Source organism: Dryobates pubescens, chromosome 13, assembly GCF_014839835.1.
Source record: "Dryobates pubescens isolate bDryPub1 chromosome 13, bDryPub1.pri, whole genome shotgun sequence".
NCBI classification, from domain to species: Eukaryota; Metazoa; Chordata; class Aves; order Piciformes; family Picidae; genus Dryobates; species Dryobates pubescens.
The window spans coordinates 30,554,379-30,569,330 of record NC_071624.1 but is presented as its reverse complement, the minus strand read 5'-3'; the positions used below and the strand labels follow the sequence as shown (position 1 = coordinate 30,569,330).

Genomic DNA, 14,952 nt, shown 5'->3' with positions numbered 1-14,952 from the left:
GGGTTAGTTAGAGAATGTTTGGACTGGATGATCTTAAAGATCTTTTCCAATCAGAATGATGCTATGATAAATAGCAAGGCAGGTCCTTGCCATCAGTGCTGCAAAATGGGTTGTCCTGAAGGAAGGAAAAAGAAAATTGACTAGAGAAGTCCAGTTCTTGTGCTTCCAAGTTAGAGCACACACTTTCATAAAGGAACAGCATTGTCAGAGTTTCCTCTTACCCATTTGTCTGGGTTGATGCACCCACTTCTGTCCTCTTCTGCTTTTGGGGAGATCCACTTATCTCAGTGATACAGATGGAAGTATCTAGCTGGAGCAGTGAGGCAGCTCCCCATGGACAGCACCCATCAGGGCAGAAACCTGCAGAGGATGGAGCATCTGTCGTGGTCCCTTGGTCAGCATCTTCACTAGGATCCATCAGCCTGGTTCATCTAAAGTCAAGTTTTGCTGAGCATCTGGCAGTGGCTTTAACAAACTTCTGTCTGTCCCCATAAGAATAATGCTCTGCAGGCACACCCTTCTAGTCACCTTCTGTGAGGTCTGTAAGAGGAGCTCAGAGAGCCATTGTCGAGTGAAAGCAGGATTGTGTTATTGGAGACAAAGTCCTTGTATGAGTTGGGTTGGTGTTTTTCAGCAGTTCTTGCTTGTTGCTGAAAGCTTTGCTTTTAGCCCTAAATGGTGAGCCAGCTCTGCCTGACTCCTCTGTGCATTTGGAGTTGTTACTGCAAGTTGCCAAGTGCAAACACAAGGCATGTGGAAGGGTAAATCTCCTGCCCTTTGAGTAGAGCCTTTGCTGGGGATGAGAGGGAGATGAGTTAAATGACCGAAAGCCTTAGGCTAGGACATGCCAGCTGCAATAATTTTTTCACTCCATCATCTCACCTTGCAATGTCGCTCTGCCTTACCCAGCCACCAGATATCTGATGGATAATATAAGTGACAAGGGCAAAACCTCCTCAATGTATGCAGAGGAAAACTTCAGACAGCGAGGACAGGGTCTGCTGGCTCCTGACCAGCTGGGTCCTGCCTGGTCCTTCTAAAGCCTGCCTGGCTGGGGTGAAATCCTTCTCTTGGACAAGGTTTGGTGGGAGATGAGATATTGGTACCGTGAGTCACCAAGTGCCCTGGCCCCTCTCCAGCAGGACACTTAAGCACACACTTAACTTTCAGCATGTATATGTATATATGTATACACTACCACTGAAGTCTCTGGGGCTGTTTGCGTGCTTAAAGCTGAGTATATGCTTAAGCTGGCTTGGGCCCAGAGATTTCAGTGTTTTGTAGGTCCAGTCCTTGCTGGAGCTGAGATAACTAGCTCGTGCAGCTTGGCACGTGCTTACAGTGAACCCAAAATCAGGCCAGAAGAATTTATCTTCCTGGGCTTGGAAGGCTTACAGGGAAACACGTTTAAGGTTTTTTGAATGGTTATTGTTTTCTAAACATCAGATTTCACGTTTCTCTGGAGCCCTTAAAGAAACACATTTTCCTAATGTTCTTGGAGGGACCTAGAGACTTGGAGGGAGCAATTTCCAAAATGCCTGGAGCTGATGGGAAGGTATCTGGGAACTGCTGCCTGGCCAGGGTGAGACTCGGTGGCTCTGGAGGTCTTGTCTGTGTTTTCATACCATCTAGGAAGATGTGGCATTGCTTTGGGTTGTCCTCAGACTGAAGATTTTGGGTCTGGGCAGCCCTGGTAGAGTGGCCTTGGGTGAGTTATTTAAACTTTGAGGTTCCAGCTCTTCCCTGGTGTAAGCCGTAAAACTCTTTCTATCAGCGCTGATAAGTCATTTTCCCTTGGCTAAGGATTTGGCCCTCAGTGTGTTTTGCAATCCCTCCTCCCTTCCCTGATCTTGGCCACTCCATTAATAAGTAGCAAGAGTAATTTTCCTAACCAGTTCCTGATGTTAGTGGTGCTATATCCTTATGGCAGCTGCTCCAAACACAAACATTTTTCCATCACTTTGGTTTAATACCTGAAACGTTCTCATGCTGCTTGTGAAATACTTGTCAGGATCTTGTGATTCCAGCAGTCTGTGCACACAGTGTTAGACAGAACCCTAATTAACTGGATGTTAATCTTGCTAATAAGCTGGATGTTAACACAATGAGATTTGCTTCAAATGGTGTTAGAAGGTCATCACTCCGTGGTTATTCCCTAAGGAAAAGCTGATTACAGCATAGGTGTATGACAAGGAGTTACATTACTGATGTGGAAACCCATGCTGTAAAATGACTTAAATGTTCTGTTTTCTATGAAGCAGCTCCAAAACACTGATGGTGTGTGCTTACGAGCACTGCAGCTTGGGGCTGGCAGCTTTGGCCAGGGGCATGAGAAGGGAGAAGAGGGCAGGAGCTGGGACACTGCCAGGCACATGTTAGGCAGGAATCATAGAATCATGGATTGGCTTGAGTTGGAAGGGACCTTAAAGATCATCTAGTTCCAACCCCCCTGCCATGAGTGGGAATACCTCCCACTAGACCAGGTTGCTCAAAGCTTCATCCAACCTGGAAAACAGAATTCACACTGGGGGCACTTCCCAAACACCCAGAGGATGCCTCGTGTTTGGAAGTGAGATTTGTTTATCCTGTGCACAAGTAGTTATTAGACAGTAGCTTGGCCCCACCACATGCATTATCTCATAGTGAGGTAAGACAAATAAATTACAAGTTAGGGGCCCAGAGTGGGATTAGTGATGCACCTTAGGAAAATATTCTGGTTGCTGTTTATATGGCAGCTGGGTTGTAAAATGTTTCATCTGGAGAAGGTGATATGAGACCAGAGAAACATTTGCTCTTATAATGCAGAAAATACTTTGGTTGCTAGTGATAAAAACCAAATTTCACATTTCTGGAGCTTCAATGGCTGCTCAGCTGCTTTTCCTACAGCTTCTCTTCTGGAATCTTTCTCCTACCTGATAGGAAACTGTCCCTCTGTGTCCCCTTGTTTGTGAACTTTTCTCTGTGTGCATATGTGATGGTGGTAAGACACTGGCTCAAGTTGTCCAGAGAGGATAGCCCCATCCCTGGAAACATTTCAGGTCAAGTTGTTTGGGACACTAAGCAACCTGAGCTACTTGAAGACCATGGAATCAAAGAGATGTAGAATATTAGTTGGAAGGGACTTCAAGGATCTTCTGGTCCAACATTTCCTTTTAGAGGAGGCCACACAAATGTTCAGAGGCTTGGAACCCCTCTGCTGTGAGGACAGGCTGAGGGAGCTGGCGCTGTTCAACCTGGAGAAGGCTCTGCAGAGACCTTATTGTGGCCATTCAGTATTTAAAGGGGGCTATAAGAGGTCCTTGCTCCCTGCAGGAGGATTGGACAAGATGGCCTTTAAAGGTCCTTTTGAACTCCAGCTGTTGTAGAATTCGCTGATTCTATGAAGCGATGACTCAAAGCCCAGCAGAAGTCTCTGATGGACTGGATCTGCTTAGTGGAAGAATGTTAAGGATGTTGGGATTTGGGATGGTGTGCTGGCCCACATCCACCCCTGCTGGGCAGCTGTGTCCAGGTGGGTCTGTGATGGGGAAGCCTTCATCCCTCTTTTGCAGCAGGTTGAAGGTACAACCTCTCCTACCGCTCAGCTGCGGTGGATCCGTACCCACAATGAACTTGGCCTTTCCAAGCATTACACTCTCTGCTACACAAGAAAGAGTCTCCTGTTACACTCTGAGTGATACATTCAATGTAGCACAGTTCCAATATTTTTTCAACACTTAGATTTTGATTTTTTTTTTCTTTTAATTCAAATGAAACAATCAGAATTAAATTCCTTGGCTCCAACAGTCACCACTAATTCTCCAGCAACATGACAAATCCACACTTGGGTCTCAAAGTGTAACATAAGATCTTAGTTAGCCAGAAAAGCCCAATGAGTTGTCAGATCTTTCCTTACTTGTGGGTAAATATGAGCCTTTTCTAATCCATTCTGTGTCCTCTGTACGTGTATGGATGTAGAATGTGCATTTGCACATGCCAGGAGGTTGATAATAAGCAAGATAAATCTTGCTGTTTTCTTAAGGGAAGTAATAGATTATTCAAGTCCCTCCAGTGGAATTGGCATATTTCTGCCTCACAGAGTGAGCTCACTAAGGCAGGGTATGCAAACCTCTTCCAAAGAGCTCAGAAATGACTTGGCATGTAAACAAATAAGCAAACCAGGCCCGTTCTGTAGTGTCACAGAAACCCCAGATGTATCCAGGATGTTAGGGGTTGGAAGGGACCTCTGAAGATCATCCGTCCCGCGTGGCTTTCCCCAGTGAAGCCAGTACAAAGGCTTCAGCACCATAAAGTCACAGCTTTTAGTCAGATGAGGAGTAAATCAAAGTGAAGACTCGTCTACAAAAGCCTCCACTGAGATTTAATGGAATTTGTTGTGTGTTTAAATTTCCTAGGCATCCCTGAAGGAAAAAAAAATCTGAATAATCATCTTATTGCAAGCTTAACTGAGTCGTAGATCTTCAGAGAGTGGGAAACTTTTACTGGGGGGGAGGGAAAAATGCCACCTGAAAAAAGTTCCTGGATTTTCTAATTTTAACCAAGACTGAGCATCATAAGTATGTGAATACTGCAAGAAAACATTTCCAGCCTTGTGAAAACTAAAAAGTACTGAAGATCTGTTGCGAATCCTTTTTTAATGAAATTTCCAGACCTAGAGGTTGAAAGCACATCAGGTGAAGTTTCTGCTGGCCAGGGTCGTACCTGGTAACATGCACCCACCCCAAACTCTCTGTTTTTCAAGACACTCTGCTTATATGTCAGGATTAAATGTAAAGAAATGTTAATCTCTAAGGGGGGGGTTGGGACTGATCAGAGCATTCCTGATTTTTTCCAGGCGTTCTGATTCTGCAAAGCTGTAAAGAGTTAAAATATGCAAGAATCTTGTTATTCAAGGGGAAAAAAACAGATTTTCTTGGAAATCAGTTTTATTATGCAGGGGGTATTTTGTTTTTACAATCCTAATAGCATCCACACTGTAGTTTCCATCTCTTTTTGCTTTGAACCCACTAAATCGGCTGCATCCAGTATTCATAGAATCGTAGCATGGCTTGGGTTGGAAGGGACCTTAAAGATCATCTAGTTCCAACACCCCACCTCCCATGGCCAGGGACACCTTCCCCTAAACCAGGCTGCTCAAGGCCCTTGGCCAACCCAGCCTTGAACACTTGCAGGGATGAGGTGTCCACAGTTTCTCTGGGTAACCCGCTCCATTGTCTCACCACCCTCACTGTAGAGAATTTCCTCCTAATCTCCATTCTAAGTCTCCTCTCTTCCAGCTCAAAGCCATTGCCTCTCATCCTGTCTGTACCAGCCCTTGGAAAAAGTCCCTCCCCAGCTTTCTTGTAGCCCCCTTCAGGTACTGAAAGGCCTCTATAAGGTCTCCCCAGAGCCTTTGCAAAGAGAGTATGAACACCCTGGTGTTATTTTTCCATGCACTATATTCCATAGGTTGTAGCTGAGCTGCACCTTCCCCATCAGTGCTCACAGCAGGGTGACAGCCACCCATGCCTGCAGCAGATCTCACCTCAGCCCCAGCATCTTGGTCTTTCAAGCACGATGACAAAGTCCTGTGCTTCTAGTACTGCAAAACCCAGGCATAAATTTCCCTGCTGACACCAAACAGGATTTTTTGCATTTTATCTTTTAAGTCCTGCTTTGGATGGATGTCACATCCTGCCTCCAGTTTTTAAACCAGCCCGTCTCTGCTGTGTCCTCTTGCTAACCTCCATGCCTCTGGGGAAGCCAGGAGCTGGGCCATGGCTGTGGGAGCCCTCGGTGATGCTTGGGGAGGGGCGGCGGGGGGAGGGCTTCCTTCAGCTTTTGCCAGCCCAGGGCTCGGTAACAACGCTGCGGTGACACTCGGGTCCCTCGTTTGGTGGCCAGGTGTATTAGCAGCAGGCTGGTGTGAAGCTGCGGCGTGGCTGGCATTGAATAGTCGCAGGGAGCATTCGAGGCAAAGGCAGAGTTTAATAAATATACTTAATCATTTATGTTTTGACCTTAACCCAGGCTCGTACTCAGACACAGAAAGCAGAGAGCTGGAACCGTACTTTGTCAAGGCTCCTTTGGCTGATGCAGTGGTAAAGCAGGGCAGCCTTGCTCTGAGGAAAGGCAGATCCTTCAGAAAGAAGAGTAAAAGGTCAGAGCTAATCCAAAAGGACAAGCAGTGTATGTCTGTGTGTATATTGGGTTTCACATATGAAATCCAGTCATGATAAATCTGATGGCTTTAGAAACATCTACTTTGATTAATGAAAACATAGTTCCCATAGACCGTGGGTTTCATACTTCAAAGTTCTCCTGGATTTAGGACCTTAGGTTTTGCTTATTCATATAACATGCAGGAAACTATTTTTAAATGAATAAGAGAGTTTAAAAAAAAAAAAAAAAAAAGGAAAAGGCTGGAGAAGAAAAAAAAAGAAAAGGAAAAGGCAAATGTTTCAACATCAGTGGTAGAGATAGACTGGATAATAAGGAGCAAAATTAACAAACAACAGACATTTTATTATGCATTTTACAATAATGTTTACATTCTTTCCTCTCTATTTGTTTTTCCTTGAGAAGATTTATGTATTTATAAAAATATCTCGCTGCTCCAGCTCTGAAAATTGCAGCCTTGCTCCCATTTGAAAGCCTTCAGGATGGCTGTGATCGCTGGCTGCCTTCCTAATCATCTGAAATGCTTCTCCTGAGCCCGTGGTTAACCCTTTGTGCAGGGCTGAAGGAGACAGCAGTGGAGAGGAGAAGGAGGGTGAGGTGGTCCAGCACCTTGAGCATTGCCATACATTGCCTCCATCACTGTCCCCAGCTGGGCAGCAGGAATGTGTGGCCTTTGCCACATCAGCCATGGGTGATGGCTGAGCAACCTCCTGCCTGACCATCCACCTCCGCCTCTGCTCTGCCCTGGTGCATTTGCAATATTGTGTCCAGTTCTGGGCTCCCCAGTCCAAGAAGGACAGGGAACTACTGGAGATAGTCCAACAGAGGCTACAGAAGTGCTGAGGGAACTGCAGCATCTCTGTGGGGAGGAAAGGCTGAGAGACCTGGAGAAGAGCAGCCTGAGAAGGGATCTGATCAGTGCTGATTAATAGCCAAAGGGTAGAGGTCACAAAGATGGGGCTGGGCCCTTTTCAGTCATGACCACTGTTAGGGCAAGGGGCAACAGGTCCAAACTAGAACCTAGGAGGTTCCACCTAAACATAAAAAAAAATTCTTTGGTGTGAGGGTTCTGGGACCCTGGAGCAGACTGCCCAGAGAGATTGTGGAGTTTCCTTCTCTGGAGACTTTCCAAACCCACCTGGATGCATTCCTGTGCAACCTGATCTCAGGATGCTTGCTTTGGCAGGGAGAGTGGACTACATGATCTCTAGAGGTCACTTCCAACCCCTACCATTCTGATTCTGTGATCCTGAACATCACCATCCATTGCCTCAGACACTATCCTGAGCTGGCCAGCAAGACCATATGGTCCTGGCCACCTCAAACATGGGCAATGTCTGGGCAGCCTGCTGCCTGACCATTTGCCTTTGTCCCTGTAGAGCTGCTGGGGGCATGGGGGCTCCCAAGGCCACCCCACTGTCGGGCTTGCTCCTCCCAGCAGCTGCATGTTTGCTTAAATCTCATTTAGAAATCATGACAGAGGAATAAACAATATTTTTGTTTACAAGTCTGTAGGGTGCTGAGGAGGTTCGCGGGAACCTCTCAGCCTCACTTAGCCAAGAGTTCAAAGGGATTTGAAAGTGTTGGTCGCCTGTGGGACTGGGTACCCCCGGCTGAAGGCTCCATTAATTAAATGCACTCACAGGATACAGAGCTGGTGAGTAATGTCCTGTTTATAGCAGAGCTGTGAGTGAGTCTGGAAAGCAAGAAACTCCGTGGGAGGGAAGATGACAGAGTTCCTCACCCAGGCTGCAGCTCCCGCGGTCGTTTCCAAGGGCAGTGATGAACGCTCACACCTTGGGTTAAGAGCCCTGCTCAGAGGTGGGGTGTTGCAGAGTCTCTCACGAGTAAGCTGACGTGCATGTGCCATGGGAGAGCAGGAAGGCAGATGTGAGCTGTGCCAGGACCGGCAGCTGGTGCCACCAAGCACGGAATCATAGAATTGTTTTGGTTGGAAAAGACCTTTCGGGTCATTGATTCCAACCATTATCTAACTGTACAAAGTCTGGTGCTGAACTATGGCCCTCAGCACCATATCTCTGCCTCTCTTAAGCACCTCCAGGGATGGGGATTCAGCCACCTCTCTGAGGAGCCTGTTCCAGTGTTTGAGAACCCTTTTAGTCAAGAAGTTTCTTCTAATCTCCAACCTAAACCTCGGGAACATTTGCAAAAGTCAGATACAGGGCAGGTCATGGAGATGCTGTTTCCTCCACGCTTAAATCAGGCATTTGCCCAGGTCCCCATTCCAGTACTGAGAGCTGCTGCTGCTGCTTTGTGGCATTCCCCCTGGAGTAACAAAGTTATGGCAGGGAAGCAAATTGGCAAACCCTGTAGGAAAGTTGAGCCATTAATATTTAAACAGGGTATGTTACAATTTGACTCACTACTTTGGGCAAGGAATTTCCATGGGCTGGTTCCTCACACGCCCTTGGGGTTCTTGCTCCAGGAAGGGTTTTCTGGGCAGCTCTGTCATGCTCATGCTGTGGTTACTCCTGTCTCCAGTGCCAAGCAGATCAGGACTGCCTTCAAAGTTTGCTCCTGCTTCTGAGAGAGCCAGAAAAGGCAGGGGCTTGGTTATGGGCAGCCCATCCTCTCCCTCTGAGACCATCTTGGTCATACCCCAGGGTACGATGTCCCCAGGGGTTAGACCCTTTCATGAGAAGGATGCGCCTTTAATCGGTTACGATGGGCAGGTCGTTTCCTCTCCTTATTTACTCTGTTATTTTTGCTCACACGTATGTTGCAATATGCAAGGTGAGGCTCAAAACTGTCAAGCCCTTTAATGGAACCATTACTGTATTTTTGGAGAACATACTCGTTTTGATTTACTGTTCCTTAGAAGACAGGAAATGGAGCTACTTGATTTCATATTTTAAACAAAGCCGTCCAGAGGTTTAATGAAAAAAATTTCCCCTGGCTTTGGAATTAAAGGGCTATGGTGAAAGATTTAGCTCAGCTATTTCGACTTAGAAAAATAACACACGAGGAGCATTAAAATATTCTGTTAAAAGACTTTGTTTCACTGTTAGGTTTTTCAGAGGAGAGCGCAAGCGCCTCTGGTTTTCTCAGGCTTGGTCATTAGGTCCCACTGTGAAATGAGAAGATGTTGCCAAGGATTGGGACTTGGGTTTTTTTTTTTGATTGTTTTCTTTCTGTAAAATTTATTAGTTATTGTTATTATTAAAAGCCTTGAAATAATTGCAGTGCTAAAGGCAAATCGTGGTTGGAAAAGGCTTCTATGATCATCGAGTCTAGCCTTCAACCCAGCACCACCATGGCCGTGAAGCACCATGTCTGCACGTTTTTAACACCTCCCTGGGCAGCCTGTTCCAATGCCTGACCACCTCTGCAGTAAAGAAATTTTTCCCAATATGCACTCTAAACCTCCCCTGGCACAACTTGAGGCCTTTTCTTCTTGTTCTATTGCTTGATACTAGTGAGAAGAGTGCAGCCCCTACCTGGCTTCAACCTCCTTTCAGGGAGTTGTAGAGAGCAAAAAGGTCTCACTTCAGCCTTCTCTCCTCCAGACTGAACAATCCTGGTTCCCTCAGCTGCTCCTCACCAGCCCTGTTCTCCAGGTGCTTCATCAGCTTCATTGCCTTTCTCTGGACCCACTCCAGCACCTCAGTGACCTTCTTATGATGAGGGTCTCAAAACTGAACCCACTATTCAAGGTGCAGCCTCACCAGTGTGGAGTACAAGGGCATGATCACTGCTCTGGTATTGCTGGCCAAATCCCGTGCTTCAAAGCATGATGATTTGGGGTCAGTAATAGCAGAAGCCTTTGCCATTAATAATATGTGAGAAACATTGAGGAGAAAGATGAGGGACCTGATTCTGCACCACCCAGCAGTGACATGAGTAGAGGGCAGTGCTTGTTAGAAGGCAAATGTCAGTGGAAGGACAGAAGAGGGAGATCAGTATCAGGAGGAAATTAAAGTGTTAATAGAAAAGTCCTGTGTGTGAAGCAGAATTGGCTCAGAGCATTTGGGGCAGTGTACAGCTCAACATGCTGGAATTGCAAAACAAAGCACTTTTCAGCCTAGATGTCCCAGCCAAGGCTTCTGCTTGTTCCATTTGGTTTGATTTGGGGTTGGTTTCTATTTGTAGTGTCATGGTATTAGGATGCTGCTCGGGCATCACACAAAGGAGGCTGATGGTCTGAATTTCCACCTGGTTTCATCTTCAGTAAGTACAAGGAGAAGTAAATGCTCTGCTAGCTTGAAAGCTCCACGCGACAGGATGAAATATTGACACAATTTGAAGTCAATGGGACTTTTTTTTCCCAGTGATTTAATGAGGTTTCACCAGGACTTCACTAGTAATTGCTTGACTGAAAAAAATGCCTAATTTGCTGCTTTCTTGAGTTGTTTCTAAATGAATTGCTCCTTTTAGGTGGAACCTGTTCCACCACTAAAGCTGGGTCAGGTCTTGGGGGGGACAGAGGAAAGGCTTGGGCTTCACACCTCATGGTCTGATATTGGTGCCTGTCAGTAGGTTTGTCAGTAAAGGAACGGGGTGAGGCCTTGCCTTCCCTCACCCCTTCCCTAATCCCTGGAATCAGCAGCAGCTTTCTCAGACGCCTTGGTTCTGCAGTTACATTCTGGCTGTGGGTTTGGGGGATTTTGAGAGCAGGACACTCCACTGAGGTTTATTTGTAAACTTCTCTCTGGCCGCCGATGGGGAATTCGATACCTTATCAACTGAGATAGTGGGATTGAAAAGGGGAGAGCAAAGCAGCCAGGGAGAGATTACAATTTAATAAATAGCTGAGATGTGGTTAGCTGCTATCAGTGTAAGTTTAATGCCATTAGCTCGTGTGCTGTTGGTAGTGATGTACATAGGGCAAAGCACCCAAAGGCTCCTGGGAAGCAACCAACCCATCTGCCATGTCATGGACTGGAGAATATTCCAAGGCATGAAAATACCCAGGACTTGATTCTGCCTTGGAAAAAAATGTATTTTACTTCAATACCTATGCTGTCTGCTGATGCAGTGGCAAGAAGAATGGGAAGGTCCATGACAATTTGTCTTATTTTTCCCAAAACGATTTGGGAAAGAGGGACAGAGACAGCGGTTTATGGTAGGAGAGGATCTGCCTGTTCAAACAAGGTCCTGTTTTCTGCCCCAGTGACCGAGGAGTTGCACATCTGTGTGTTCAGCTTTGTGTGGAACCTATTTTGTCAATGTGTGTATTGAAATGAGGAGGACAATGCACAGAAGTCCTCTGCCTGCCCTTGCCCACGGGCAGAGCTGGGGGTACAGCAGTGGCTGCTGACTCAGAACTGGACATGAAGGTATTGGTTGTGGAGTCTCCTTCTCTAGAGACCTTCAAAACCCACCTGGATGCATTCCTGTGTGACCTGCCCTAGGTGCTCCTGCCTTGACAGGGGGATTAGACTCTCTCTCTAGATGTTGCTTTCAACCCCTACCGTTCTATGATTCTTTGATTGCCAGATGTGTGCTCCTAACATGGAGAAGGAGTGAAAAGGGAGGAGATAAAACCAGAGCTTCCCCAGCTTGACAGTTTTCCACAAGAAAACTCAGTGTGCAGTTAATTTTTCTAACCTGCCTTTGCATTAACGCTTGCAAACCTCACACATTGCTGCTAAGAAGTTTTGGCAGCTCTTGGCCCTGATTGCAGAGGTAACGCCACACTTGTCTCCTTTGCTCTCACTCAAGGATCTCAGGAGCCAGGGACCGGCGCTAGGAAGTTTCTCCCTGTACACATACCCAGGCATCTTGGCAGAGCTTCAAAAGCCATTTGCCTTATTATTCATATGTCTGCTTATAGGAGCAGAAATGCTCCCATTTCTCACATTTGGAATAAGGGCAGGCACTAGTAAAGAAGAGGTTTCTCATCTCTGGCACAACTCTGCAAACCTGGGGGAGCTCAACATCTCCCTGCTGTCACCCTGGAGATGCAGGTTGGAAAGCCCACCCCCTGCTAACTCTCTCCAAGTATATCAACAACCCTATCAAGACCAATTGAAATTGGTGGGGTCTTGGAGTATGGGCAGAGTGGGGGGTCTCAAGAAGGATGACTTGAAAATGCAGCTTCAGAAAATAAGGCCAGATTTTAGTTTTCCTCCTGCAATTAGGATAGCTGACAGGGTGGAAATGTTGCAGAGACTTAGACATCATTGAAATTGCTTCTCCTCCTCACTTCATTTTCTCCACGAAGCTTCAAGAACCCTCACTTTAAAACAAATTAGTAGACCAGAGTAACCTTATAAATCCAAAGACCCATTAAAAGTTGAAATATTTTGTCATTCTTCCTCTGGGTTTAAACTGGGATTCATCCAGAGTTCAAGTGCATGCATCACATAAGAGCCACAGTCCCATTTTGTAGAGGTCCATTTGAGCGTTGATGGTTTTCTAGTGCCAGGAATCTACTCTGCAGCCAGGCAAAGAGATAAATCAAAGCCGTGCGCGCCGATGAAATTCAGGAGCCAGGAGTCACCATTGCAGCCCATATAAATCCCTGCATGCCAGCCCCTGGTGCTTTTGTCCATGCCATTAGAGTTCAAAATTATCTGCCCCTCTTTGCTGATGTATGGATTAACCGGCTGCCCGAGTGTTTACTAACGGTTATCGCCCGGTACTTTGGACGTTATCAGAGGAAGGGACGCCTGCCGCGGGGCTTGGTCTCTCACCCTTTCTATTACCACCTGTCAGTGGCAGGGAGTGTGCTGTGAAGCTGTACAGTCACAGACTACAAGTGTAGATAGTTTCTGACGGCTGATCAAAGGGGAAAACCAAAAGCCTGATAACAGGGACGTGTTTCATGTACTTTTAACTTTGAGAAACATTGGCATTTGCATTTTTTCCCCCCCTCTCGGTAGGCTGGCAGAAACCAGGCACAATAAATGCTGCATATTCAGTTACCTAATAGTGGAGTAAATGGTATGTGCTTGAAGCAACAAAGCATAACTGTAATCTCGTTCCAAGTGGGAATGATTTAAGCAAGCCTTCGCAGAAGACTTGCTGTATAATAAAGCAGAATGATTTTAATTTGTACTTTGAAGTGATCTTGAATTCAGAATCTAATCTTTGCATTCAGCAGAACATCCTACCCTGCTGTGAATGAGGCAAGAACTGCAAGTTAAGGAGTTATTTAAAGTCTCTTTTTGTAGGTACGTGCGCTCTGTCACAATAGCAGCTGCAGCAAAGTGCTGCTGCTGAAAGAGCCTCTCTCAGCTCACGTTTGACCTAAAATTTCACAGTGCAGGAACAGAGGAAATCCACAGATAGCCCAGACTGAGGAAGAAGGGCTGGCTTTTTTCCTTCAGTAGGCATGCTCTGAACATGAGGCAGAAAACAAGGCATCCTTACCTCATCAGTATATAACAGTTTCATTTCTCTGCTAAGAGCAAAAATGGGATTTTTGCTAAAATACAAACCCTTTAGCAAAGCCAAAGTGACTTCACAGAATCACCAAGTCACAGAGTCACCATGCTTGGAAAAGACCTTTAAGGTCCAGCCCTTATCTAACTTCACCAAGGCCACTACTAAACCACATCCATGAGCACCATATCTAGATGGCTTTTAAATACATCCAGGGATGGTGATTCAACCACTTCCCTGGGCAGCCTGTATTTATATTCCACAGAATCTGCCTCTAACAAAACTCAAGCTTGGCTATTTCCATGGTCTGAGGTGAGAAGGGGGGAAGAAGGGAGCTCAACAGCAGCCTGGTGAAAGACAAATCAAGTTTAAGAAATACTTTCTAGCTGTCTGACATGTAATCAATAACATTCACCCAGGTTTTGGTCATCACATGTCATTTGCATCGGAGTCATTATGATGATTTACTGTCTCTCACTACTGTGAGACCAGAATTTGGTCAGTATTTTTAATTTAACCTTCTTGCTTACAGCTGCTTGGTCAAAAGCCCTTAGGGCTCTGCTTGCTCCTGCTGTGCTGTTAACACCAACATTTTAACCGATGTGCCAAAATTAGCTTTTCAGGACCTCAAAGCACAAGGGATACCTTCTTTCCAACGCAATAAGTAAGGTATATGGAAGTAGCTTGGTCCCAGGGTCTCCCAAACATCTCCCCTTTGTTTGTTGAAGGTGCCTTCGACCGCAGCGTGACCTTGCTGGAGGTGTGTGGGAGCTGGCCTGAGAACTTTGGTCTCCGTCACATGTCGTCCATGGAGCACACCGAGGAGGGCCTTCGGGAGCGCCTGGCCGATGCGATGTGCGAGTCTCCCAGCAGGGACATAGTGGGCTCAGGAACAGGTACAAAGAAGAGGTGTGATCAGAGATCACGTACATCTCACCCAATGGTGATTTGGATTCTTTATTTTGGGTTTTTTTCCAAGTTTTCCTTTTCCTTTTCTCTGTCCTCTGCCTCTCTGCTTGATGAACTTTTGCGGGGAGCTCGCTTGGTGTGAGAGAAGCCATTTAGAAAAAGAAAATAGTAGTGGGACACACAGCTATAGACTGGAAAGCTTCAAGCAGCTTGAAAACCACTGATTCTTGAAGCTTCTTTACCATGTAGCTGTGACAAGGGCTCTGCCAGCTCTGTGCAGATCGCTGCCCTTGTCTACCCTGCTCCAAACAATGTCATAATCACGCTCATCCTCATTCTGTGTCCTGGATAGAGCCGCTGTGAAGCGTTGGTTCTGTAATCCAAATTAATCCATCTTCATCAGCATCCATTATATTGATAAATTATATCATCTGTTTAAGTAGATGGAATGGCACATCGGGGATTATGCTGCTCAGGAGGGGCAGGAGACGCTCCCAAACGTTACAGCGCAGCTATTGCGGTTTTATTGTCTCCATT

At 46.1% G+C, this 14,952-nt stretch overlaps 1 protein-coding gene across 9 annotated transcripts in view; it reads left to right on the top strand.

Annotated features, from left to right (window-relative positions):
* Positions 1-14,952, top strand: part of BCAS3 (BCAS3 microtubule associated cell migration factor) — a 375,413-nt gene that overhangs the window by 336,254 nt on the left and 24,207 nt on the right. For 6 of the 9 annotated variants that reach the window (XM_009902820.2, XM_054166698.1, XM_009902812.2 and 3 more), the window contains one exon: positions 14,235-14,402. The exons of 1 other annotated variant lie outside the window; for it this stretch is intronic. In XM_009902820.2, coding sequence (XP_009901122.1) covers positions 14,235-14,402 — 168 coding nt within the window. Of the gene's footprint in view, positions 1-14,234; positions 14,450-14,952 lie in introns of all 9 variants that reach the window. 2 more of the 9 variants (XM_054166700.1, XM_054166699.1) reach the window with 2 other exon arrangements.